The sequence below is a fragment of the Podarcis melisellensis genome (assembly GCF_964234715.1).
Source record: "Podarcis melisellensis genome assembly, chromosome: 5".
Classification (NCBI taxonomy): Eukaryota; Metazoa; Chordata; class Lepidosauria; order Squamata; family Lacertidae; genus Podarcis; species Podarcis melisellensis.
The window spans coordinates 30395239-30422442 of NC_138537.1; the positions used below are offsets into that span (position 1 = coordinate 30395239).

The following is a 27204-nucleotide window of genomic DNA, read 5'->3' on the forward strand; positions in this document are numbered from 1 at the left end:
GTTCTCTGTGCCTGAGTAGGCGGGGGATTCAGGCATGAGGGAAATCCTGTGGGGAACGTACTGTGAGAAAGCAGCGTTTGGAGTATGAGCTTTGTGTTCTTCTAATCACCACAAAGCCCGTAGCCATGAGCATATCTGGTAGGACTGAGTAAGTGAGCCTGTTTTCTGCCTACTTTCTCATCATGATAAACCTGCTTCAGAAATCTCACTGCAATTGTACAACTCATTACCATAAGGCAGAGCAGTGGTGTCTATGGCAGATTTCACAATGTCACAGAAAAATCAAAATTAAGTGGGTTTCCCCAGCCACCCTGGGCAGCTCCCAACATGACAAACATCAAACATTTAAAACTTCCCTAAACAGGACTGCCTTCAGATGTCTTCTAAACATCAGATAGTTATTTATTTCCTTGACATCTGATGGGAGAGTGTTCCACAGGGCGGGCGCCACTACCGAGAAGGCCCTCTGCTTGGTTCCCTGTAACCTCACTTCTCGCAGTGAAGGAACCACCAGAAGGCCCTCGACGCTGGACCTCAGTGTCTGGGGGTGGAGATGCTCCTTCAGGTATACTGGGCCGAGGCTGTTTAGGGCTTTAAAGGTCAGCACCAATGCTTTGAATTGTGCTTGAAAATGTACTGGAAGCCAATTTAGGTCTTTCAGGACCAGTGTTATATGGCCTTCAAAAAGAAGTCAGCTAATTCAAAACAGATGCCCTCATATACTATATAAAGAAAGTAGGTTCCCAAAATTATGATTGACTTAGTCTAGACTAAAAATTCCACAATTAAACAAATGGTCTCTCCATAAAGCTTAAAATGTTTACAGACAACTAAAGAAACGCGATCATATAAACTGTATAGTGGTCGAACGAAGTTATTTTTTTCTACTTTTCTTTTGCCTTTTTTCTAATTTTTCTATTTCTTTCTTTTTTCTTTTTCTCTGTGATATGTATCATTTTCTTTGTATTTTTTCTTCTTGCTAATTATTATTTTTGATATTTAGTAACCTGTATCATTTTTATAACCGTATTTTTTGGCATGTGTAATGGTTATATGGGGTTGCTCGTGCATAAGTTGCCGCCACTCCTGGCTAGGTTGCCTGGTTAAACCTTTTCCTGGCTGGACAGCCCTTCACTTCGTGGCTGTTTCAGTCGCTAGCAGAATCCATCAGTGGGCGTTTCTTGAACTTCTTCCAGCAAATAAGTTCTTTGACGCCAAGTCTCCTCCTACTCTCCCTGCGCGGAAGTCTTCTGCGCAGGGTGGGTGTGGGTAGCGGAGGACCCGTGCTCTCCCCGCTGGTCTCCGGCAAGGAGTCCTGGAGCCCCCTCACCGATTCCCCCATCTGCCCCCCTTTATCCCTGTTGTTACGCTGATTTCCTTCCCCAGACGATGAGCTCCCTCTCTCCCTGCTGGGCCCTTCTCCGGCATCGCTTGGGAGCCTTGCCTCCACCTCTGGCTCCGATGTCAGTTCCCTGACAGCATGCATGTAATATGTATATGGGGGGGGGGACAGATGCCCTCACCATGCCAGCCTTGGCTTACCTTTGCTCCCTTGATGCTAGGTTTATTTCTACAAACACACACTGAGCTTCTCTCACCATCAATAGAACATAAGAACTTAGGAAGGTGTCTTATACCAAGTCAGACCATTGGACCATCTAGCTCAGTATTGTGAACAATGCCTGGTGGTGGTTCTCCAGGATTTCAAGCAGGAATTGTTCTCAGCTCTACTGAGAAATACCAGGGATTCAGCCTGGAACCTCTGGTATGCAGATCATGTGCAGTAGTACTGAGCTACAGCCCTTCCCCAAGAACATTGGGGATGAACATCCTTGAATGTAACAGATTCTGGGCTTCCTATCTGTGTCCAAAGGCCTTCACTCCAATGACAACATAGCTTGGGGGTATTAAATGTGCAGGTAACAGTAAAGGACCCCTGTATGGTTCAGTCCAGTCAAAGGCGACTATGGGGAGGCCAAGGGAGCTGGTGTTTGTCCACAGACAGCTTTCCAGGTCATGTGGCCAGCATGAGTGAACCACTTCTGGTGACGGAAGCCAGAGTGCATGGGAAAGCTGTTTACCTTCCCCGCCTATTTATCTACTTGCACTGGTGCACTTTCAAACTGCTAGGTTGGCAGAAGCTGGGAAAGAGCAACGGATGCGGGTGTCCCTGTGGTCTAAACCACTGAGCCTTTTGGGCTTGTTGATCGGAAGGTCAGTGGTTCAAATCTGCTCAGCGATGGTGTTAGACAAATATGTACATGTTGTATCTAATACTGCATGAGCTGTGTTCCATTCACACAGTGGGACTTCCCCCTTCTTCTTCTCTCTATCTGTGCACCCCAAAATCTGCTCCAGAAGTTTGTAGTGCAAGTGGGATGGCAACATTGGATGTAACCCATAGTCTTGTTCCTACATTACTCCTGCTTTTTTAAAAAAAAATCTGCCGTTCCTCTTACTATGCACAAGTTGAGTGAGTCTGAATAATCATTTACCAAGTGGGAACTTAACATGGTGTGCTCAGAATGACTGGTAGCTCATCGTCTGTATTTTCCTTGCACATAGTGAGGTCATCTTACCACTCGTCTGCTTTTCTACATTCCTATCCTGCTGCAGAAGTGATGTGGTAAGAGTCTGCTGTTCTACCAAACAATGAGCACATATTATTACCGACTGGTTACAGGCACTGAGTGGTGATAAATGGTCATCTGTAAGCTTCCTAGTCTGTTTGGAGTAGGAAGAACTCTGCTCCGAAATTGCACCTATTTTTTATCCAGGCTATGTTACTTAGCACATCCGCTGCTGTTGTAAATGTGAAACAAATATAGGCCACGCAGAAGCCTTTCTTGGTAAAACCATACGTGCCACTGTGATTGTAGGAGGCGGAATTATATGAAAGCCACTTCTGCCTGCAGAGGAGATGGGGTTGCGGGCCTCACATTCTCCCCGTGCGATTGGGGGAATCCCCGGTGGCGTCATCCCCTGGCCAGCCAATTGGCTGGCTCTGGGGGTGTGGCCTGCCCTATTTAACACAGGCACGGCCGGGGATCTCCCTCTTTTCCCGCCTACCAGCTGTTCCTGTTTCCCACCCTCTTGCCCTTTAAGGTTTTCGTTCCTTGACCTTGCTATGGACCTAGGTTGGTTGCCGTTGGGGGGCCTGGTAGGAATTTTTCCACTTGGCAAATTGGCACCAGCCACTTGGTTTTCTTAAAAAGTAGAGATCTACTTAAAAAGTAGCATCTTAAAAAATAGAGACATCACCTTGCCAACAAAGGTCCGTATAGTTAAAGCTATGGTTTTCCCAGTAGTGATGTATGGAAGTGAAAGCTGGACCATAAAGGCTGATCGCCGAAGAATTAATGCTTTTCAATTATGGTGCTGGAGGAGACTCTTGAGAGTCCCATGGACTGCAAGAAGATCAAACCTCTCCATTCTGAAGGAAATCAGCCCTGAGTGCTCACTGGGAGGACAGATTGTGAAGCTGAGGCTCCAATACTTTGGCCACCTCATGAGAAGAGAAGACTCCCTGGAAAAGACCCTGATGTTGGGAAAGATGGAGGGCACAAGGAGAAGGGGACGACAGAGGATGAGATGGTTGGACAGTGTTCTCGAAGCCACCAGCATGAGTTTGACCAAACTGCAGGAAGCAGTGGAAGACAGAAGTGCCTGGCGTGCTCTGATCCATGGGGTCACGAAGAGTCGGACACGACTAAACGACTAAACAACAACAACAACTTGGTTTTCATCTACCTCATAGCAAATTGTCACAACTTTCTTGGTACTGGCGGTTAGGCATTGGTATTGGTATTGTTTAGTAGATGGAAGAGGGGAGGAAGCGCCATCACCTGCCCCGCATATTGAAGGGTAGTCTGATAAAGGATTCTGGGGGGCATGGCCCTGTCCAAAGCCTATGGAGGTGAGGGCCTAAGGCACGCCCCCAAGCAGTGACCCCAGGGAATTTCCTAGTTGATGTGCATCAGCAGGACTCCCCCTACTGGTGGTTAACCCTTCCCGGACTTCAAGCAGACGGGCTGAAGCCGGATATAGTCAGTTAGGACCAATGCCTAAGTCAATACCACTCATCACCTGTAACCAAGAAAGTTGTGGCCTTATTTAGGCCATTAACCTTAATAATTGTGTGTCTTTATTTCCACTGGGGGGGGGACACATGTACCAATAGTGGTAGCCAACTAAGTTTTACTTAGAGTGGATGCATGTTCATAGAACTGTTGGAAACTTCTGGAGAAGTTCGCTTTTCGTACTGCTTTCAATTCCCTTGTCACAGCAGCTTGGACGTGTGAAATGTTGGGAAATCTGTGCCCTTTCAGGGCAGATTTCAGTTTTGGAAAAAGAAAGAAGTCCGGTGGGGCTAGATGGGGAGAATATGGAGGGTGGGACAACTCAGTAACCTCAGTAACGATTTCACGCAGAATATGCAATTCTTCTGCCATCATTTAGATAGACAAACGTCACTTCCACATCAATAACTCATGAACTCTGTCAACATTTGCCGCCGTTCTGCTCGTCGGCGGTCTGCCAGACTGAGGGTCATCTTTGATTGTTTGCCGCCCTTCACCGGAATGCTTAAACCACTCATACACTGTTTTTGAGTTTCAGCTTCATCTCTGTACACAATTGTGAGCATTTTGTGGGTTTCCGATGCCGATTATATGTTCTCGCTGTCCCATTTCTGTGACCATTCACCAAACTTTCTGGTCACACCTTGTGGATGACTGGCAGAAGGCTTTGTAGCCTGGCCTTCTTCCTGAAATTGTTATTTTCTATGTACAGGAATATTTTTCTCATGGAGGAGCATTCCACCACAGAAGTCCCTGCCTATAGTCTGAAGTGTCTGTCCCCAGAGACCTAAATTTATCACCTCATTGAAATCTAGGTCTATGCTGGGCTCATGTTGTTTTATAATAATAATAATAATTTATTATTTGTACCCCGCCCATCTAGCTGGGTTTCCCCAGCCACTCTGGGCAGCTTCCACAGAAACCAAAATACACTAAAATATCACACATTAAAAATGTCCCTGAACAGGGCTGCCTTAAGATGTCAGGTAGTTGTTTATCGCTTTGACATCTGATGGGAGGGCGTTCCACAGGGCGGGCGCCACTACCGAGAAGGCCCTCTGCCTGGTTCCCTGTAGCTTTGCTTCTCGCAATGAGGGAACGCCAGAAGGCCCTCAGAGTTGGACCTCAGCGTCCGGGCAGAACGATGGGGGTGGAGACGCTCCTTCAGGTATACTGGGCAGAGGCCGTTTAGGGCTTTAAAGGTCAACACCAGCACTTTGAATTGTGCTCCTTCAAGACGGGTGTTATGTGATCTCGGCGGCCGCCCCCAGTCACCAGTCTGGCTGCCGCATTCTGGATTAGCTGTAGTTTCCAGGTCACCTTCAAAGGTAGCCCCACGTAGAGCACATTGCAGTAGTCCAAGCGGGAGATAACTACAGCATGCACCACTCTGGTGAGACAGTCCGCGGGCAGGTAGGGTCTCAGCCTGTGTACCAGGTGGAGTTGGTAGACAGCTGCCCTGGATACAGAATTGACCTGCATCTCCATGGACAACTGTGAGTCCAAAATGACTCCCAGGCTGCGCACCTGGTCCTTCAGGGGCACAGTTACCCCATTCAGGACCAGGGAGTCCTTCACATCCAGGAAACCACTTTGCTTTCTATGTCATTGCCAATTAACTAGTCAAGTTAAGCAAGAGGGTTTTTTTAATGTTTACTCTGGCCAGATGTGAACATGCATTGCATTTGTGCCAAGGCCTAGTTCTCCCAAGCAAATGAGACATATTTTATGGAAGTCCAGCACATTTTGCATTCCCCCAGCTCACGCCAGCATGTAGCCAGGGCAAATCAGGCCTATGTTAGATCTTGGAGAGAATTTTATTGTGGACCTGTCAGCTAATTCATATATACTATATAGTTTTTGGCTTACGTCCCTTGTTAAAAATATTTCAAGAATTTCTGGATCAGGTTAAGCTGAACTTCAGTGTTTGTTTTCATTTCGTATTATTTCCAATGTTGCTAAAGGTCACCAGCTTAATTTCATAACAACCCAAAATCAAAGTGAATGGAAATGTTTGAAGACTCCATGCACAGTTGGGAGTCAGAAGAGCAGACGTTAGAGAAACATACATTTTCAGATGGTACATTTTGGTTATCCGAGTCTCAAAAGTCATTGTTTTGCCATGGAGTGAGCCATCACTTTTCCCTTCACAGCCCTGACATCTTCCAGTGGATCACAGTACAAGCAAAGCTGTGTGTCCCTTGCAGGAGGGTTGAAGAAGAAATTCAGTTTGGAATGCATATTAATGGGGAAGTTTGCATTTCCTGAAACAACATACAAACTAAAACAGCTATCCTTCAAAATTCACTGACCTCTGAATTTTGCAGTGTGGTTTTCTGACCAAAGAGACCTATACAAAAAGGTTTATGTTTTAAAAGGACTGTAAAAATGCATTCATTAATGAGTGCTCTTGTGCATGAATCCTGCCTGTGGGTTTTCCCACAGACATCTGGCTGACCCCTGTGATAACAGAACACTTGGCTAGATGAGCCATCGGTCTGGTCTGTAAGATAGTTGGTGAAGCCGCTGCTCTCTGCCTTGCTTGCCCTACATTTCCAGGCTTTGCTGCCATCATTTACAATCCTGCACCCTTGGAGCCCTTTCAAAAAAGTTAAAATCCTACAGTTTAGCCATTTGACACAGGGAGCGCAAGACAGATAGTAACTAACAGTGCTGTTGCAACCATGTCAAGACAGAAATAAGTTCTACTGAACTCAGTGGGGCTTGCTCTCAGGTAATACATGAGCTTGCTTTTTCCCCTCTGCCCTCCCAGTCTTTTTTCCTTTTGTGCCATGGCTGTTAAATTGCAATTCTCCTATTACTGATCTGGGAGAATATTAAAAATGTCTTATTTCATTTATCAATTAATTAATTATTTATTTAATCAATGGAGCTGGTTGCTGGGATTCTGATCTGCATCAGCTGCTTGTACCTACTTTATTACAACGGGGTCCCCTTCCCCGTTACTTTTCTCATTTTCTTATATTCTTATTACTTATATTCTTATATTCATTACTTCTTGTGCATTAGCACTTCTCTGTTCTTTTGTCTTGCAGAAATCAAGAAAGTGTGTGTGCAGGCTTCTATCCAATCCCTTGGTATCCAATTAAATCACTTTAAACCCATTATGCTACCAGCATGTATACACGAGGTGTTTTGCAATTATGTCGTCTCTAACTGGCTTCCTACAGTCCTGTCTGGGCCACACTCAGAAGCCTACCTCTCTTCCTGCCATCGCCTGCAGCCTGCTACTCAGAGTCCAGTGACTCAAGTGGGGCCTTCAAAGGAGTACCAACAGTCCTTTAGCTAAGGCTAGCCCAGTCACATTTCCTCCACTTACATCATGAGAAGTAGGATGGCCCAAACAGAAAATATGCATCACCCAGATAGAGGACAAAAGAAGGAATGGATTTCCATAAGTTTATTCTTCTTACATATAGAGGCAAATTTAGAAACTGTAATTTAAATAGAATAACATAGTGAGGAAGATTGTGACCAGTTGACCTGTGTGTCTGCTCAGTCTGCTGCTCAAGTGCTAATTGTTGGTTGGCAGCTTCCAGGCTCAACCACTGCTATGTCCTAAGATGGCAATATTGATGCTCTTAGCATTTGAATGTCATCACTGGAAAGCTGTAAGGTAATCTTTCACATTAGACAGCATTAATCCCAGGAGAAGCAATGTCCCAGTTATATTAGAGTGGCAATTTGGGAACTAGCCGCTTGGGATTATCACCGCTAGTGCCACCACAGACTTCCAAGGGGATCTTGTTGTGTATTAGATACAAGTCCAAATGCTCAACCAGAATGGCATTCCACATTCAGGTTAAGAAAACTTGTAGCAGTGCAGTGGTAGGGAAGCTCAGGCCCATGGGCCAAATTCAGCTCCCTCTGAGCCTTTTTATCCAGCCCTCAGGACTCTCCCCAGGCCTGGGGTGGGAACCTTGTGTCCTGTGGCCAAATGCAGCACCCCTAGTCTATCGGGCCTTTGGGATGCTCCCCTGGCCCTCCTCCTCTCCAGACCTCCCTCTTCTCAGCCCTGCTCTATGCCTTTTTGTGTTGTGCATGGCCAAAATGTGTCCTAGAACTATTATCATGCCTCCTGCCTCGATGGAGGAGAGAGAGAGAGAGAGATGTGTGCAAAAGAGAGTGAATTTTGCATGACTGGAATGCAGCCTGTTGTAGAAAGGTAAGAGTCTTATTCATTGACCCCCACAGGGGAAGACTAGAGTAATCTTTTATAATATGGCACCCTGTGAGAGGCCAGAATTTGGTGCCCCAAAATGGATCTTCTCAGTTATTTTCTCAATTCTGTGCCCGCTCGGCTTGGCACCGTGTGTAGGGGAACCACCTTAAATCTCGTGGTTTTTTACCTCTGCCCACCACTGGAATGTAGCCCCCAAAAGGTTCCCTGTGAAGGAATGCAGTCATTCAGCTGAAAAAGGCTCCCCACTCTTACCATCAAAAGCAGACCTGTTTGTTCACTTCTTTCAGTGGCAATTTCAGCCACAATGTCCATAAACTAGAATGTCCACTGCCTTGTTCTGTGCTACCAAGTGCTTCAGAAACATTATCTTGTTGCACAAAATAAAAGTAGGTATGTTGGCTCAAAATACACGCTGTGTGCAAGCTTTTGAGTTCCCCAGAACTCTTTATCAGGCTAGATGGGGGAGGAAAAAATTTGGCTGATGTTGAAGTCATGCCACTGTAATTCTGGTCTGTTGCAATCCTGACAACAACCTTAGCTCCATATTGAAGTGGTGGGAAAGCAAGGGAGGACCAAGTTTGAGACAGAGCAGCTTACTCAAGGCAGTGTTCATGGAAAAGGTGAGATTTGCCCCAGGGAATCCTGAGTCACAGAAAACCCATTGAAGTACTGAGCACACACCGCAGAAAATTCACAAAAGAGTGATCGCTTTATTTAAATAAAAATTAGTGTTTGTCAGAAAGGAACAGTTAAACATAAATATGTAAGACAAATATATACAGCTTGGTATCAAAGTATATACACAATTGTCTTTTGAAGCAAAGAGAGAGTAACAAGTAGATTTGTACGGAAATCAAAGAATTGAGGACAAAGCAATGGAAAAACATGACAACTCGAAAGTTGGAGTTGGAAAGTTTCAGGATTCAAGTGATTCCAGGCAACATGCCAGAAGTAATTTGGCTCCTTTGAAAACTTAAAACAGTCCCTCTTGGAATAAAGCAACCCAGAATTCATGCTTGCGGGTTGATCGGCCGAGTCAATGAAATATTCCCATTGCCTTTAATGAGATCTGCAGCCATTCGTCAATGAGCAACAAAGTCTCTGCACAAACAAAAGTATCCCCAGTGACATCAGAAAGAGGAGGTGAAGGTCCCATTTAGTCTGTCCCACTCATACAGAACTTGGAACTGAGACTTTCAGATGGGAGTGGGAAATGAGAGCTCTTTGCCTCATTTGTGCCTGTCCCCTTTTCATGCTCTGTTTTCCCACACCGTATCCCATGGCAATGAATATGTTCTGGAGCTATTTAACTCAGAAAACTCAGAGAGGCATTTTGGCAGCATTTCTGTTCTCATACTTATGAGACCAATCTGACGTTATTGTCCAGTGCAATGCACGATGGAAGCAAAACCCCTCTGCCCCATTGCTATTAAACCCTCTATGAAAATTGTGCAGAGGTTTAACCAGCAAGTTCCAAGCATTTGTAATATGAACATACAGTTCAGTTCTTCAGAGAAACCAGTGCCAAACTATGGTTAAAAAGCTTGCCTATGGCTTAGCATGATATTTGAACTGACAAACTATGTTTTGCAGACAGCCAGCAAATGAGAATCAGGAATTAAGTTTGAAGGGCATTTGCAAACAAACGGTTGGATCCAGGCTAAGCTAGTAACACTTTGTTCCCATTACAATCAGTGGGACAAGTTTATCATTACTAACTTAACTCCCACTGATTTCAAGCATGACTAACTTAGTCTGAATCCAGCCCAGTGTTTTGTGACAGTGTGAAATCTAAATTGCCAGTTACAGGCCATGTTCCATATCTTGCATCATTGGAACAAGAGTGTTGTACAGATGGAAAGCAAAAGCATGCAAGCAGATTTGAACCATGATTTGCCCCCCATCTGCTATGAAACATGAAGTATGGTTTGGGTGCTAATTCATGCTTTTCATATGATAGCTGAATGGAGCCATTGGGGTAAACATTCTTACAGCAAATCAGGACATAGAAATACATGCATCATGATGCAGACCTAGCCTGATCTGTGTCTGTTTTTGTAGAATTTCGCCATGGTACCCACTCCGTTTCATTGTGTTACCCCACCCTCTAAATGCTACTAAAATGAAAAGAGTTTGAGTATCCCCATGGGTTGAGATCATGGTCTGCTGGTATGAATGGATGTAGCTTCATTTCTTTCATGGACACTCTGAAAGAAATATTTGCTCAGATATACTCGCACATGGACCTACTTCTTCTGACACAGCTGCACATATTTGAGAGTCAAGAATGAATTAAAGTGTGCTTAGTCATTGGCTGAAGCAAAGCTCTTTGTTTGGTATTGCATTATCCCTGCCCTTGGTGACCACATTTTCCATAGAAACTCTTTCTTTTAGACTTGCTTATGGGGGTGAAACACTCATAAGACCAGATCCATGAGGCTGGCAGCTCATTCACAAAACATCCCTGATGTTTCTCAGCTACTTCCCAGATATTTGCAGCATTCTAAAGCAAACAGAGAGGCTACACAAACACATTTGCCAGGAGAGAAATATCCCTCCCTGTCCTTAATAACAAAACTATTCTCCTATGCACAACAAATGCCTACCCAGTTGTTTTTCTGCTTGCTGCTTCTCCTCCCTGCTTCCAGGCACCCCTTCCATCACTGGTGCTCGACAAATCGAGACAGGAGAGAAAGTGGGAAATGGTTTTCCTTCAGTTCTACTCATTCAAAAGATGCTGTGTCTCCAGGTCCTGCAGGCGCTAGGAATTTTGGTGGATGCTTTCTGAAGAACCTTCACTGCTGTCATCGAGGAGAGCCACTTCGCCTGTTTCCCCCAGCTCGGAGTCAGCCACTTCCTCTTGAATAGTGAGGTGAACGTCTGTCAAGGAAGACTCGCTCACGCTGCTGCCTTCCATGGAGCAGAGGGTGCAGGAGAGAGCCGGTGCCATGCTCTCTTGCAGCATGCTGAACATCATGGGGATCTGGACAGACCTCAGTCCCGAGATGGTGGGCAGAGGCTTGACAGCCTGTCCCCATGCCCTCTCCTCATCCTTGTAGAGCAGCAGCAAGTTGGATTTCTTCTCCTTCCTCTTGGACTTCATGTAGCCCAGCATGATGCCCATCAGGAAGATGCCGTAGAAGGACATCACGATCAGGACATAGAAGTATTCGTTTCCGTTCCCTCCGCCTTTCTCAAGAGTGGACGCAGCAGGTCCTGTGCTTTCAGCAGCAAGCATGGGCTGGGTCATGTTCAAATGATCCATCGTGAACATCAAAGCTCTGTGGGGGAACCAGGAACCTGCAAGAGGAAATAGGTCGGGACATCCCAGAAATCAAAACCCAGGAAACAAAATAAATACAAACATTTTTAGAAAGCTAAATAGCTGCAAATGGGAAATCCTTGGTCTATCTATTTTCAAAAGAAAAGGAACAATCCCAAACGACCACCATCATCATAATCAGTATTTTATATACTTTGCCCAGGAAAGATGCCAAGTATTATTATTCCTTTATTACGGATGTGGGAGCTAATATTCAGGACCAGGGATGGAGACAGGGTGGCCCTCCAAGTATTGCTGGATTACATTTCCCATCATATTGGCCTTTGTCTATAGTGGTTGGGGCTGGTAGGAGTTGCAATTCAACAATATCTAGAGGGCCATCATATTATTATGCTGGAAATAATAGAACAGTTTTCTCAGGAATATTTTAAGGAAGGTAAGAGGAGGTCATCTCAATGACTTTACACCAGGTCAGACTATGTTTCCATCTAGCCCCATGACACCCTCACAGTGCCTGCTGCCTGCTCCTTTATAATTGGAGATACCAGGGATTGAACCTGGGGTCTTCTGCATGAATAGCATGGTGTTGTGCCCCTGAGGTGTAGTCTATCCTTTATGCAGTGTGCATCTCTTGCTGTCCCCTAGTTCTATGAGAGCTGGTGTCATGTTTGGTGGCTGAGGCTGCATACACATGGTACCTTTAAAGCACAGTTCTCCTCTCAAGGAATTCTGACCACTGCAGTTGATTGAAGGTTGTTGGGAATGGGAATACTCTGAGAGAAACATGTGTTTCGAATGTGTTCTAAAGGTATAGTGTTCACACAGCCTGGGAGTGTGAGCTGAGAAGATTCTGGTTCAAATGTCACCGTAGCCACTGAGTTTCCTCAGCATCAGTCATCCACTCTCAGTTCTGCAAGATGAGGATAATACTTGCCCTAGGCTGTTGCACGACTTACTAAGAAAAAGTATACAAAATGCTATTTCTTATAATAAAAATCATATGGCAATTTTTCTTTCCTTTTGAAAAAAAGATACAGAGCTTCACAGACTTGGGCTTCTACCAGAGCAATACTTTGGTTTTGTCTGAAGATAATCCAGCAGACAGCACCACAAAGAGAGTATGTGATCACAATTGAACAAAGGGTGAAAAAGCCATTCTAAGATACAAGGAATATATAAACGTGGGAGGCAAAAAAAGTTTCAGGGGAAGGCTTACTATCAAGACAAGCTTAATGCATCAAAGCTCTGAGAATCTGAATACATAGCTTATCAGTGTTGTTCTAGACAAGGTAATAATAAGAAAACACTATTATATCTAGCGCAGTGAAACAAAGGAAAAGAGACTTGAACAACTTACGTGAGTCTGCAAATAATTTTGTGCTTCCCAAAGCTCCCAAGAAGACTGTTCACGAAGCAGTTTCCTGAGTTCTGGAAACTTTCTCCGTCCGCTGCCAGAATTAATAGCCTCTGAAGAGAAGTTTCATCACGTGATTCCCAAGAGTTTACAATAGCTGCATGCTGGAGTCAGTGCATGAACTCAAAGGCTTGCGGTTTAACTGGTTGGATTCCTGACACCTCTGTGAAAATGAAAAAGGCTGAGGATGCTGAGTAACTTTTCCTAAACAAAGCTCAGTGCCCGAGAGTGTGGACACAAATACAACTCAGGCACTCACACTCCAGTGGTGGAAACTGTGGTTTGTACCAACGGTCGCTTTGTGCCAATGGAGGAAGAAGCTTTACAGGGCAATACAGTTAAGAGAAAGAGCAATCAGCAGAAAATCCCTTTCATGGCAAGTTGGGATGGAGGAATATGTCAAATATAGGGACGTATATATAGGTTTCTCAATTCCCTATCTTAATTTCAATTCTCCACATTTCCACATCAGAGGAAAGAAAGAAAAGGTATTCATGAAAATCCACCAGCATTTTAGTGTTATTTTTCCTTGTTTTTTTGCAAAACAATTTTGTCTAATATAATGAATTTTTGCATGCTAATGTATATCTACTATTATATGTATTTATAGGCACACTTTCCTCTAGTATGTACAATTTGTACACATTGCCTGAGAGAAGAACAGCACTGAAAAATTCAGAGAAGTGCAAATTTCAAAAGATTCAGTTCATATATTGTTTCGGAAGTGTGAATTAGGTAAGCTTGCTAATGGAATCCAATTTCTCTAACATCCATATGTCCTGTTGCAGACCGACTTTGAAATTGCTCTGAGGAACTAGTTATATGGCATTGTGGTTTAAAGCCTGGCAACAGTGCACTCTGAACTCTAATCAAATCATGCCGCTTCCTTCTGCAAATAGGTCAAACCAGTGATAATAGTAAGAGTGACCCACTCCCATTTTACTCTTTTCAGCAAGATGCACACTCTTGCTTTCTAATGTGATAAATGATAGTTGAAAGCCTAAGTCCTTCTGGAAGGTGACAGGATCCCCAGGGACTTGATCTACAGGGAGCTGGCTTCAGGCACCAAGCCTGCTGGCAGACCAACTGTGCATTGCAAAGGCAAACAAGATATGAAGGCTGGCAACATCAACTCCACTATGTGGGAATGCCTTGCAGACGACCACAGTGCCTGGAGACAGATAGGTTGTGCATCCAGAGCAGTGACCAGATGATGAATGTGTGAGGAGCTCAGTCTACTCTTGAGTAGGACCCTGGCAGAGACACATGCCCACCTGGCATGTTCTCTCCCTCCTGGTCTTTCGTTCGGGAGCTTCAAAAGCTTTCTTTTGCCTGAACATCACAGCGACTGATGCCAACAGACACCTGCACACTTAGGGATCTGCAGAGTCTTCGCAGTTGCGTAACAGACCTCAGCAACTCAGCATTTTGGCTAATCTACTTTATTTACATATAAACACACATGGAGCACTGTAACATGGCTCCCTCTCTCTCTCTAGCATCAGACAGCAAAGAGGAAAAGAATAAAGGACAATAGTCCCACTTCACGGAACACAGTAACACAAACATCCTGTCTCCGTCACTTCCCACTCTGTGAAGTCAAAACCTACACCGTCATGTGATAGACAACAATCCTATGACTGCAATCATGGATCAGGAATTCTAACAGAATGACCACTGGGGGGATCACATCTGCAGCAGCACAGCTGGATACCTTCACCTGCCACAGCTGCAAGAAAAACACGTCTCTCCTGTATTAGTCTCTACAGCTACAGCAGGCACTGTAACCTTACAATAGTTTGAAATTTGACTTAACTGACTTAGGGTGGACTTGTCTCACTGCTCACAGATATTCAAGGATGCTCAGTTAGTGAAACCCCTCTGCTTCCAGTGTTTGCCCCATCTCTAATGGAAAGTTCCAGGATGTGCTAGAATAGCACTTCCCAGATACAAACATTCACAGTGTCTGGCTGGAGTCTGAGACACATTGGTTCATGTTGCAATTGCTTCCTCAGCAATCCATCTGACGCTATCCTTCAATTGGGTGCGTTAGTACAATATAGCTGCTGCAAGTAGTAAATCGTACAAACTGCAGTCAGTTCTTTGCCAGCTGTGGTGATGGTTGATAGCAATGGCTTTAACTGATAAAATAAGGCATTGTCAGGAGCAAGTGCCAGGAGCAAGTCAGCTATAACTCATATGGCTTCAGTGAAGTTGACTCTGTTGAAAGAAACAAGACAACTCAGAAGGCCAGATCTAGAGAGCACAGCAACTCTTCCCAGTAGATCTTGCCCCTATGAGGTAGCTGTGAGGACTGAAGGTCCCCACTTTCCCACAGCTCCCTAAGTCTCCTTCTCCCCTGGTTCCTTCCCAAGCAATCTGAGGCTACATCGTCTTGCCTGTCTTTGCTCCTCCTTCTTCACACCCCTTTGGGTTCTGGAAGACAAGGGGGCAGGAAAGCTGGTCGCAGCAAGAATGGGAGACAGCCTGGCTTCCTCACCAGCTGGACTCATCTCTGCCTCTTGGCTTCCCTCTCCTCTCCAGCCTCCTCTTCTGCCTCTGGTTCTGGACTGCTCTCTGCCCCAGTCTCTTCCTGCTCACTAAACCTTGTTACCTCTTCAGCTTCCAGGACTCCTCCTCCTCCCAGTTTTCTCCCTCTGACTACTCATCATCCCACTACCAATCTCCTAGCTCTGAGCCTTCTTCCCTTGGGAGGGTCCCCAGTTGGTGCCTCCCACCACTGCTCTGCATCCAGTCAGTCTATGACAGGCATCCATGAGAAGCATATGGGCAGAATGTCAAGTATCCTATATTACTGCTTTTGGGGAGCTGTTTCTGATTGCTTCCAGCAATGTGGTTTTCATCCACTTTGCCCAGGAAGAAACTGTGTGTCTGTGAGCATGTGTGTGTGTGTATTTTCATTCATTCATCACTGGTCTTTTTTCGAAGGACAGTTAAGGCATCAGCAATGCAACTTTGTACTATGCAATAGAATCTCCCCCATTAAATGTAGCACCAACCACATGGTATCCTCCTCAGACCCCACCACCATCACAGGAACAGCAACTGCCATTAAAGGTAACTGAAGTGACCTTCAGTGGATATTTAAGATGCTTTCCTTCAGTTATACTGCTTCTGCCCTCAACAGGAAGTAATAAAGAGGGCAGAGACATGAGGCAGAAGCTTTTAATGAAAGGCACAGAAGTCCTGAAAAATCTCAGTGCTCTAACACTGTGAATAGGCTGGTGATACAATTGCACTGCATTTCTGCCACAAATCATGTTGGGGGGGGGGGAGAGAAGAAGACTATGCTGCCATGTAACAGGCTAGCAAACATGTTGTCAGGATTCTCTATAAGAAGTGACTGAACAAAATATGACAATTCCAGACCACACAGCTAGTGTGGAAGCAGCTGCAAAGTCCACCCAGATAGTTGCAAGTGAAAACATTTCTTTCTTTCTTTAACGTAAGTATTTGGGTTATGGCATACTTTTCTGTCCTACTTTTCACTTGGCTTGTTTTAGGTGTTGTATCATTTTTATTGTCAGTTGCTGTGGGAGAATTAGTTATTTAGAAAGGCAGCTATTAAAGATTTAAGTAAGTGAAATTTGGCAGCTGTTTATGTTCCATTATGTTTTCACCAGGCAAGTGCAACCACCCATTCTTTGCCATCCTGCTATCTTCCTTCTTATTTACTGAAATTACACATCATGTAATCTATCCCAGAAGCAAATAGAGTGATCTAGGGCCAAGATGAGAAAATAGTCCTGAATCAACCATGCTCTTTGTGTATAACATAAATGACATCCCCACTGCGTAACTTTCAGGGATGTGTATGTGAAAGGGCATTTCAATTTCTCACTGGATTTTGAAGACTTCTTGATGATAGAGCCTGGATATTTCCCAGTTGAGTCTTGACTCTTTAAAGGTTAAACAAGCATGTAATTATAGAATCAAAAACTTTCAATCTTCAAACTTATTTATTTTTTAATGCAGAGACATAAAGACTAGTATAATGGGCTTCCCATCATTTGAAATCAACATGGCTTTGTTGTCTAAGATGACGATCTTTTCCCCTCATCACACGTTCCCATACAATGGCCCAGGAGTTGTTGATGTTGGATTAACATCCATGGGGATTTGATACAACATCATCTGTCTGCAGCATTGCTTTGCCAAGTCTGTATGTGTGTGTGTCACCCACCCGTCCCTTATCTCGTAATATTATTTCTAATGTTGACCTAAGTATATCATATCTGGCATTTCACATCCCCCAGAGACTTGCATAATCATCTGTAAACTAAGTATGAGTACCCAAAGTTTGCTTTTTCCAACTTTGTGGAGATTGTTGGGTCCAAATTGAGTCCCACTCCCCTGCTAATCTCTGAATAAATAGCAATTGGAAAGCAGCTAAAAACACAGAAGCCTTTCTCCCTGGTGGCAAAGGAATTGCTACAATAGCTTTTCTAGACACCCAGAAGGAAGAAAAACACATGTAATTTTCTATGCTGAGAACTATTTGGTATTAATCCATGTGGCTACAGACCTTCTGGGAATATTTCATTTCTCCCTCCTGTCGCCTCTGCTCCAATTCATATAATTCCTGATATGATAGGGCATACAGAAAACAAAACAACAATCCCATCTGTGCTTTGTCAGTAATGTCCCATACAAAAACAAAATATTGCTCCAACTTATGGTTCAATAGGTAGCTTGCTGGGTTGGGAGTTTGAAAATTCTTAGATCCGAAACCTTTGTTCAAATCCCTGCTCAGTCAAGAACATGACTGAGTGGCTTCAGACAATTCATTTCTCTAACTGACTCGAGTGCCACTCACACATAACAAAATGCATCTCCTGGGTGGGGGGTGCAGTTTTGCACTGAATTTGCATCTGCTGATTTGAATGGATAGAGGCACATTTAGAAGTAATTAAGATAATTCAAATAGAAGTATAAAACTTCTCACTATGTTGGTTCAGCTTGCTGTCCAGGAGCTAACTGTGGAAGAGCAACTTCTGGGCCCCTCCCACTGCCCCTTCTTAGGGTTCATTGCCTACAAACAGGACTTGGACTAGGTGGCCCTTCAAAGAGGAGACTCCTTCAGATAGACAGCCCTTCAGAGAAAAAGCTGTCCTATGTAAAGCAAGACCCTAGTACAGTGGAAACTTGGTTGTCAAATGTAATCCATTCCGGAAGACCGTTCGACTTCCAAAGCGTTCAACAACCAAGGTTCACTGTAGCAGCCTGCTTCACCAGGTTGCTATGAGGCTAAAACAGTGCTCTGGATACTTAGAGAAAGTACATGATGCAAATGAAATGGAGTGGAGTGGAATGGATGAAATGAAAGAATGAGAAATGATGAGCATGGCTCTTACATTTACACCACTTCCCCTCCTTCTCCTCTAAATTTGCTCCTGAGGGTTGGAGAAGATACTTAGGGAGCCTGGGGGTGGGCTCAAAAGGTGAGAAGATGCTAAGTTGCAATGTGTGGCCAAAGGCCAAAGGGACCTGCTTATCTGGAAGTCTCCTCCTGAGTCTCAATTCCACCTATGATGCATGTGTATAACAACCCAACACGTCATATGGGTGAGTCAAGAGTTCTCCATCTTTCCTCTAGTATGGGAATATGAGAAATAGCAGCAACTATTCCAGAGCAACTTAGCAGCCTAGAGTTCTAGTGCTGGAAAGAACCGAAAGATGATCAAGACCAACCCCTTGCCACAAGGAAGGTGCACCCGCTGGACCTTCTGCCAGCCCTCCCCTCCCCCTGCCTCATAAATCTATGCATCCCCTTCATTCCAATGTCTGTCTAGGGCAGTGGTTCTCAACCTGTGGGTCCACAGATGTTGTTGGACTACAACTCCCATCATCCCTAGCTAGCAAGGCCAGAGATCAGGGATGATGGGAGTTGTAGTCCAACAACATCTGGGGACCCACAGGTTGAGAACTGCTGGTCTAGGGGAACAGGAAATAGGACGATACACATCTGCCGCTACGCAACCTGCTTGAAAGCAACTATTCTCCCCAGGGAGCTGAACAGCTAAATCCTGCAGCCTTCTGTGAAAAAAAATGCTGCATTAACCCTTTGGAAAAGAGCATAGTCCTTGTGTGTATCTGCCAGATTCTATCTGAGTCAGAGAGGATTAATGACATCAACCCTTTTCTTGATGCATGAGATGCTGATCCCCATTCAATTCCCACTGGCTCCACAACACTCTGCATGTAGCTGAGTGGCGTGTATACAAACCGTGACTATCCTTCCCTGAAGCAATCTGTTTATTATCAGTGTGAAAGGAAGGGCAGGAGGACGACAAGGGAGTAGACATTAGGATTTCCCCCACTTTCTAGCACTGGGTATTTACGGAAAGAGAGGCATGAAGATAAATATGGGAAATTTTTTGGATCCTGAGATAACATAAGAAATTTCACAGGAGGAGAGCTTCCTGTTGCATCCTCCCTACTGCAAACATCTGTGTCCCCCAAAAAAGCCTCCATGGAGAATCAGGGGCATCTCTTGAATAATGTGTTTGAGGACCCACCTATTCCAGTTGGCTTTTGGTAAAGAGGATTGTATTAAGATTGCTGTCCTCTGTTTTTAGAATCTTGCTTAGATTGCTGATTACTGAATTTTTGCCATTTTTATGAATAATATTTTAAAATGTTGGTTAACTCAAGTTACAGGGAAGCTTGCTGGCTTATTGACATTTTGTAGTTTGAAAATTCTGTATATTATATTAAATTGTATTATACGAACAGTGGTGTCCATTGCTTGTTTTTAGGCCTACGAAAGAGGACTGTGTCCTATAAGGATACCTCAAATGATTTAAATAAACAAATTTATATGCGGGGTAGCAAACAAGGGGCTGCTGGGCAAAGATGAAATCACCCAAAAATTGAGTAGGCATTTGCCCAATTAGGGGTGATTTCTCCCTTTCCCAGCAGATGCCCCCATTAGGGAAACTTCAAACATTACTTTCCCCCGTTTTACACCATACAGTAAGCAAGGGAGAACAGTTAATTACATTTTAGCATTGTCATGTCTGAATATTCAGAAATAAATCTGGCACAAAGGGATTGAGAATTTTCCAAGTCAGAACGCTTTGGGGAATTAACTCTGGAGTAGATGCTTATAACCCCCAGTTTTGGAAGCAAATTAAGCACAATATTTTAATTTCATTGAATGCAATGCTACATCTCATATAGGAAGTGAATTCAAATGGTAATATTTTGGCTATGAGCATCTTCCATGTTCTCCAGTTTTGCCAGTTCTGGAAGATTCTGAAAATAATAGTTGAAAGTCTCCATTTGTAATTGTGGGGTGGGAGGAGCAATCTGAAATGAACAGAAAGTGGAAGAGGTTGGGGCTCCTTAAGAAATCAACAAGAGCCTGTTGACCAATGACCCAACTAGTCTTCTCAACCAGATGCCTGTGGAAAACTCACAAGCAGGACCCAAGCACAAAGGGAAGCTTCCCTACACATATACATACATACATACATACATACATACATACATACATACATACATATTATTGATTTTAACATATAAATTATAAAATGTACCACAAAACTTATCACTTATACAATCTTTTTAGACTTCCATCAGCACCTCTGATGATCCACTTTTAACCACTTCTTATGCATTTCTTAACTTTATATTGCCTTTACATCTCTTAACAAATCATCCTTCCTCTTCTCCATTTTTGCAATACTTCCAATAATACTCCTCACAAAACTTCTTGCAAACCTACTAACATCGTCTGATCTTCACAAATACTTTTCAAATAGTCTGTAAATTTACTCCAGTCTTCTGTGAATTTCTGGTCCCGCCAGTTTCGAATCTTTCCTGTTAGTTTATCTAGTTCTGCATAGTCCATTAACTTCATCCTCCATTCTTCAATTGTCGGTGATTCTTCTTGCTTCCATTTTTGGGCCATAAATATTCTTGCTGCTGTTATTGCATATAAAAAGAGCTTATATTCCTTTCTATTTATATCACTCCCAACAATGCCCAGTAAAAATGCTTCTGGTTTCTTTATAAATGTATATTTCAACATTTTTTTCATCTCATTATATATCATCTCCCAGAAGCATTTCACCTTTTTTACATTCCCACCACATGTGATAAAATGGTCCCTCTTTTTCTTTACATTTCCAACATTTATTACTGACTTTATACATTTTTGCAAACTTGACAGGTGTAATATACCATCTATAAATCATTTTCATCACATTTTCTTTAAGGGCATTGCATGCAGTAAATTTTAAACCTTCTTTCCATAATTTTACCCAATCACTCAGCTGTATATTATACCCAAAATCTTTGGCCCAGTGAATCATAACTGACTTAACCTCCTCATCCTACACTCTCCCCTCCTGGGGGGAAAAAAACCTTTCTCCATGCCATGCACAATTTCAGACTTCTGTCATGCCACCTCTTACTTTTTTTTCTAAACTACAAAAGCTCTGTCATTTGGGTTGCCCTTTCCTGAACTTTGTAGCATGGCTCTCATTGCTAACAACAAAGCAAGCAGAGCAAGAGCAAGAGCTCCCATGATTTTAACATAGCGCTTCCATTTGTAAAGAATGATTTGGTGGAGTTTTCTCATGACCTGACACTGTGCAAATAAAGCAAAGAAAACTATTTCTTGCTTAAATCAGGAAATTAACCAGCAGGGAAGTCAAATGCTCTGAAGTCAGGAAGTCTGCTCAGTTCTAACTAAACCCAAATGGCTTGCATTGAACAGTGAATTAAATGTGTACTACTGTCCTCCAGACTCCTTTCTCCCTCTCATCCCAGAGACTAGGAGAAATCTTTCAGAGGCCTGTAGTTGGAGCCCTGCCAGGGAGCTGTATATGACCTGGCAAATAAATCAGTTTGGAGCCTGCATTCCATAAACAAGGTTCAGCACACCAGGAAAATCCAGTTTTGTCCTCTATTCATGTAGTACATTATTATTTATTTTATTTATCAAATTTATATATTGCCCTATACCTCTCAGGGCAGTACAAAGGATAAAATCAGAATATAAAGCCACAATGTACACAATCAAAATAATAACAGCAACAGGGTGTGATTGGTGTTGATGCAATTGATTTTTCATGTAGCCTACACCTGAGTCAAACTTGCAATCTGTAAGAGGAGTCAAATAGCATTGAGGGTTTTTTTCTTTTTTTCAAGCATATAAGAGCACCTCTCTACTACAGAAAATGGAACGAGGCCACCAATCCATCTCCTTAATAAACTATACAACAGCTGTCGCACCGAAAAGATTTTTGGTCAAACTAATAGTTTGACAGACTGCAACAACTGGCAGAAAACGATGCAGGTCTTAACTTGGCAGAGAATATGAGGGCAGGTGATAGCTGACAAAAAAGAATGGCAGATGGATTTTGATTCAGACGGATCCTCATATGAGACAGATTCTCCAGTATCCTTCAACAGCTTGTTGAATGCCGTTCGCGACACTGAAAGCTGGTTTACTCAATCTTAGCACCTCATGGCAGATTATTGTAACCCAGAGATACATACCAGAGGTAATCTGCCAGAGACATTTGAAAGATCTGAACTTGGCACACTTGGGGCAAATCAATTTGTTCGGATTTATTCATTCTGCAGGATTTTGTCCTCCCATTTGACACTGATAATAAACGATAATACAGTGTGTGGTGTTCGTACGGAGCCCCCAGTCGTTTCACGGACTATTGACCCGTACACCACTAATCCGCTGCCACCAACCAGGTTCTCCCCGGTAAAACACTTAGTCTCAGTCGGGTTTTCAAGTTAACAACGAAGATTGTAGTTTATTGCCACCACAAATAAACTTTAAACACATTTGAAACGCTGTTACCCTTTACCCTCTTAGTCTTATTTTATCCTGTCTCTAAATCTTCTATCTCCCCTCACACAAGAACCAACTGCACTAAGTGTCTCTCTATTTCCATCTCTCTTCCAACTGCTTTCCCAACTGCTTTTTCCCAACTGTCTAAACCTCTGGCTAAGCCTTTTAAAAACAGGTAGGCTCCACCTCTGGCTTTTCTATTGGTCTACCTAGTAACCCTTTCTCTCCCCCTGTACAGATATTTCCAAAAGAACGGGGAAACGCCACACAGTGGTACCTTGGTTCTCAAATTTAATCCGTTCCGGGAGTCTGTTTGACTCCTGGAACAGTTCGAAAACCAAAGTGCAGCTTCCGATTGGATGCAGAAACTTCCTACACTCAAGCAGATGCAACGTCGTACAATCAGCTTCCGAAAAACATTCGCAAACCAGAACACTCACTTCCGGGTTTGCCACATTTCGGAGCCGATTTGTTCATCTAAGCCAAGCATCCCCAAACTTGGCCCTTCAGATATTTTGGGACTACAATTCCCATCACCCCTGACCACTGGTCCTGTTAGCTAGGCATGATGGGAGTTGTAGTCCTAAAACATCTGGAGGGCCGAGTTTGGGGGTGTCTGATCTAAGCTGTTCAACTATTAAGGTACCACTGCAGGCTGCTTCTTTCAATCAACACAAAAGCAGAACAACCAGCTATTTATGGGTGAACATGGCCCTACTCCAGCCAAATTCATAGCATCTGAATTCTGAATTCTCCCCCCTAATAAATGCAGAAAAACTATTTGCAAAATGGGCAAATTCTGAAAAAAATGGAAAGTCATTGATCAACATCCAATAGATGGCATATGTATGGTATGTATGTTTGTTTGTAAAATATATATGTCCAAGCAACATTTTCCCTCATCAGCACACATTACATGTTTGTCAGTGTCATTTTGGTGTACCTGCAGGAGTTGCAATACTTAAAACAGCCCACAAATCATTAGTAGGAAAGACTTGTTGGGATAAATTGTTTCAAATACTTAAAAACAGAACTAAGGGAAATACAATGTATCTGAAAGCTGGCTGACACTGCAAAAAAAATTAATTGGAAAAGGAAGAAAAAACAATGCTTCATATAGAATTTAATAAGAAAACAGCAGAAAATATCTGTATGCCAGTATACAACCCCAACTTTTGTCACTTCTGCTACTTTCCAGGTTAAAGAGTCTGCAAATGGATTTTTTTCTGGAATCAAACAACCTGGAAATGAACGCTAAACAAGTAGTGTATTCCATTAGTTTTCCAGAAGTGCTTTTATGTCAGGTGAAAGCTCAAATATTATGCAGAAATTAACAGTTAGGGAAATGGAATAAACTACTGTGTAAATGCAGCCTATGAATGAACCGTAAGTAAAAGGGAGGGGGAGTCAAAGAGAACTTTCTGTCCTGAGAAATTTGTTCAGCATCTAAACTCATGCTTCAAGACAGCAGAGGCCATAGACATTAATGGAGACTGTCATATTGTTTGCAAAAACAAAAACAACATACTGTGAACACGCACCAAAATATTCAGCAGAAATAAGACATATGCGTGTGAAATGTGTATTGCCTTATCTTATGCTGGAAGAAGACCCAAGCAGGGTACATTTGAATTGCAGCTCAGCATCTGCTATCCATGTAGAAATGAAACAGCTGCTATGCTATTAAGGTCATAGTGACCTAGGATGACTGGTGAAGAAGCCTCTTTTTTTTTTTTAAACGCTGCACATTATTTTTCCCTGGCTTAAAATTAATGTGAAAGGGAGCAGCTTGTTCATGCGGTGCTATGCAGCCTCTTGGATTTCTCTGTGGCTGCACAAATGCGCTAGGAATTGCATGGATAATGTCGTTCTACAGGGTAGTCACTAGGTGGCACTGGACTTAGTTACGTCTGGGTGGAGCCTGGAGTTTCCTACAGAAATTGAATTCCTGTTTGAGGAATAAATGATAAAGTTATTGTCAAGCTCCCTGACTGAACGATTCTGAACTGTGACTACTTGTGGGGTGGGTGAGCTCACTGGGGCCAACACATATCCATTTACTGTCAAGTTTCTCTTTTCTACATAGACACGCACACGTGTGTGTGTGTGTGTGTGTGTGTGTGTGTGTGTGTGTTGGCAGTGGGTGTGGCTATCAGGCTGTCCTCACCCACATGCACACACATACAAGACATGCATGCATGCACTCTTCCTCAGCTGACCTGTATGGCTCACCCCCTACCCACTCCTCAAATGACTGCTCTGATTATTACGGAGGGGGTGATTTACATTTACCTCGGAGTGCCAAACACTTTGACCACTTTCTTTCTTTCCTTTTTTCCACATCTGACCAAATTTGTGGTGAAGAAAACATTGCTTGTGGGGCTGCATCAAGCCCATGTTAGCTGTCCGTGTTCTAGAGTTCAGAGAAGTAGACAATGGGATCAAGACCATAGTCCACAGAGCATGAAAGGAGTGGAAGGCATGTTTTTTCATTTCATTTTGAAATGGGGAAGTGATGCCAGCCCCAGGTATTATACAGTGGAACCACTATTTGCGACCATAATCCATTCCGGAGGTCTGACCGGAGGTCAAAATGGGTCTCTGGGAGAGGCGCCATTGTGCGCAGGCACGGGCGGTGATTGCCCACTTCTGCACATGTGCGAACAGCAGCAAATCCGCCAGTTACTTCAGGGTTTGCCACGGTCACGACTTGGAATGACCATAAGAAGAGGCAGTGGTAAGTAGAAGTTTGACTGTACAATGATGCTACGGGGCCAGATTTTTCTGCTTTTTGTTACCTTTGTATTTAGAGGTTTTATTCCTCTTAATTTTATTGTATGGTTGGATGTGTTTTATGTTGTTGTTGTTTAGTCGTTTAGTCGTGTCCGACTCTTCACGACCCCATGGACCAGAGCACACCAGGCACTTCTGTCCTCCACTGCCTCCCGCAGTTTGGTCAAACTCATGCTGGTAGCTTCAAGAACACTGTCCAATCATCTCGTCCTCTGTCATCCCCTTCTCATTGTGCCACCAATCTTTCCTAACATCAGGGTCTTTTCCAGGGAGTCTTCTATTCTCATGAGGTGGCCAAAGTATTGGAGCCTCAGCTTCAGGATCTGTCCTTCCAGTGACCACTCAGGGCTGATTTCCTTCAGAATGGATACGTTTGATCTTCTTGCAGTCCATGGGACTCTCAGGAGTCTCCTCCAGCATCATAACTCAAAAGCATCAATTCTTCGGCGACCAGCCTTCTTTATGGTCCAGCTCTCACTTCCATACATCACTACTGGGAAAACCATAGCTTTAACTATACGGACCTTTGTCAGCAAGGCGATGTCTCTGCTTTTTAAGATGCTGTCTAGGTTTGTCATTGCTTTTCTCCCAAGAAGCAGGCGTCTTTTAATTTTGTGGCTGCTGTCTCCATCTGGAGTGATCATGGAGCCCAAGAAAGTAAAATCTCTCACTGTCTCCATTTCTTCCCCTTCTATTTGCCAGGAGGTGATGGGCCCAGTGGCCATGATCTTCATTTTTTTGATGTTGAGCTTGCTGTGTTTTATACTGCATGGCAGTTTTTAAAATCTCTTTGTATACCATCCTGTATATATAAAATCTGCTACATGAAGATACATTAACAACATATTTTTAAAAACTTGATTCTGTTGTGAGTAAGCAAGTAATACCTTTGGATTATCAAGGAAACGGGGATGTTTCTAGAATACTTTTGCTGAAATTTTCAACCAACTTGGTATGATTAATACTTGTATATTTAAATAAGAGGACTAATACTAATAAAGATCACTGTTAATCCAGAGGAATGCTGGGGCTCCTCCTCTAGGTATTTAAGTGATATCCAGTTGTCTTCTAATGACATGCAGTTAGACACTGAGTGTAAACAAATGAACAGCTGGTGTACCAAAAATGTGTGTGGTCCTTTTGCTGTGCATGGGTCAGTGGTTTCTGAAGCATGTAAGAGAATCCAGGAAAAGGGAATAAAGTGAGGGCTTAGATGATGCAATTCTTAAAAGAAGTTTCTTCAAGAAAACAAATCCAAGAAGTGTACAGTATGCCATTGCAAGAATATAGGAAATATATAGGGCTGGGACTTAATGGCAGAGTGCAGCCTTTCCATACAAAACTTCACTGGTTCAATGTGATGCCAACCAGATGTTATTGGGATGCAACTTCCATCAGTCCCGGCCAGCATGGCTGATGCTCAGGGATGGTGGGATGAGGAAGAAATTCTAACCTGCTCCTATTTAAAGGCAAACCTGTCTAATTCACACTTTCTGAAAAAAATAATGAGGACTGAAACACCAGCCATCCTTTGAAATCCACCCTGCTCTGAATTTTACAATGCAAGTAATAACTTTGGATAATGGCACT

The 27204-nt window shown here is 43.4% G+C and overlaps 1 protein-coding gene and 1 long non-coding RNA gene across 2 annotated transcripts; both read right to left on the minus strand.

Annotated features, from left to right (window-relative positions):
• Positions 1 to 8969: 8969 nt before the first annotated feature.
• Positions 8970 to 14252, minus strand: KCNE4 (potassium voltage-gated channel subfamily E regulatory subunit 4). The gene is made up of 2 exons (XM_081910625.1): positions 12924 to 14252; positions 8970 to 11583 (listed from the first exon to the last, which is right to left on the minus strand). Exon 2 carries the CDS (start codon positions 11555 to 11557, stop codon positions 11045 to 11047), a length of 513 nt encoding a protein of 170 aa, XP_081766751.1. The 5' UTR covers positions 11558 to 11583; positions 12924 to 14252; the 3' UTR covers positions 8970 to 11044.
• Positions 14253 to 20133: 5881 nt separating this feature from the next.
• On the minus strand, positions 20134 to 23085 carry LOC309370456. Its single transcript, XR_014168578.1, has 2 exons — positions 22512 to 23085; positions 20134 to 20312 (listed from the first exon to the last, which is right to left on the minus strand). It is a non-coding gene; the product is annotated as an uncharacterized lncRNA (long non-coding RNA).
• Positions 23086 to 27204: the final 4119 nt, after the last annotated feature.

Excerpts from the sequence above, each read along its gene's own strand:
- KCNE4 (XM_081910625.1), bottom strand. The coding sequence starts at position 11,557 with ATGTTCACGATGGATCATTTGAACATGACCCAGCCCATGCTTGCTGCT.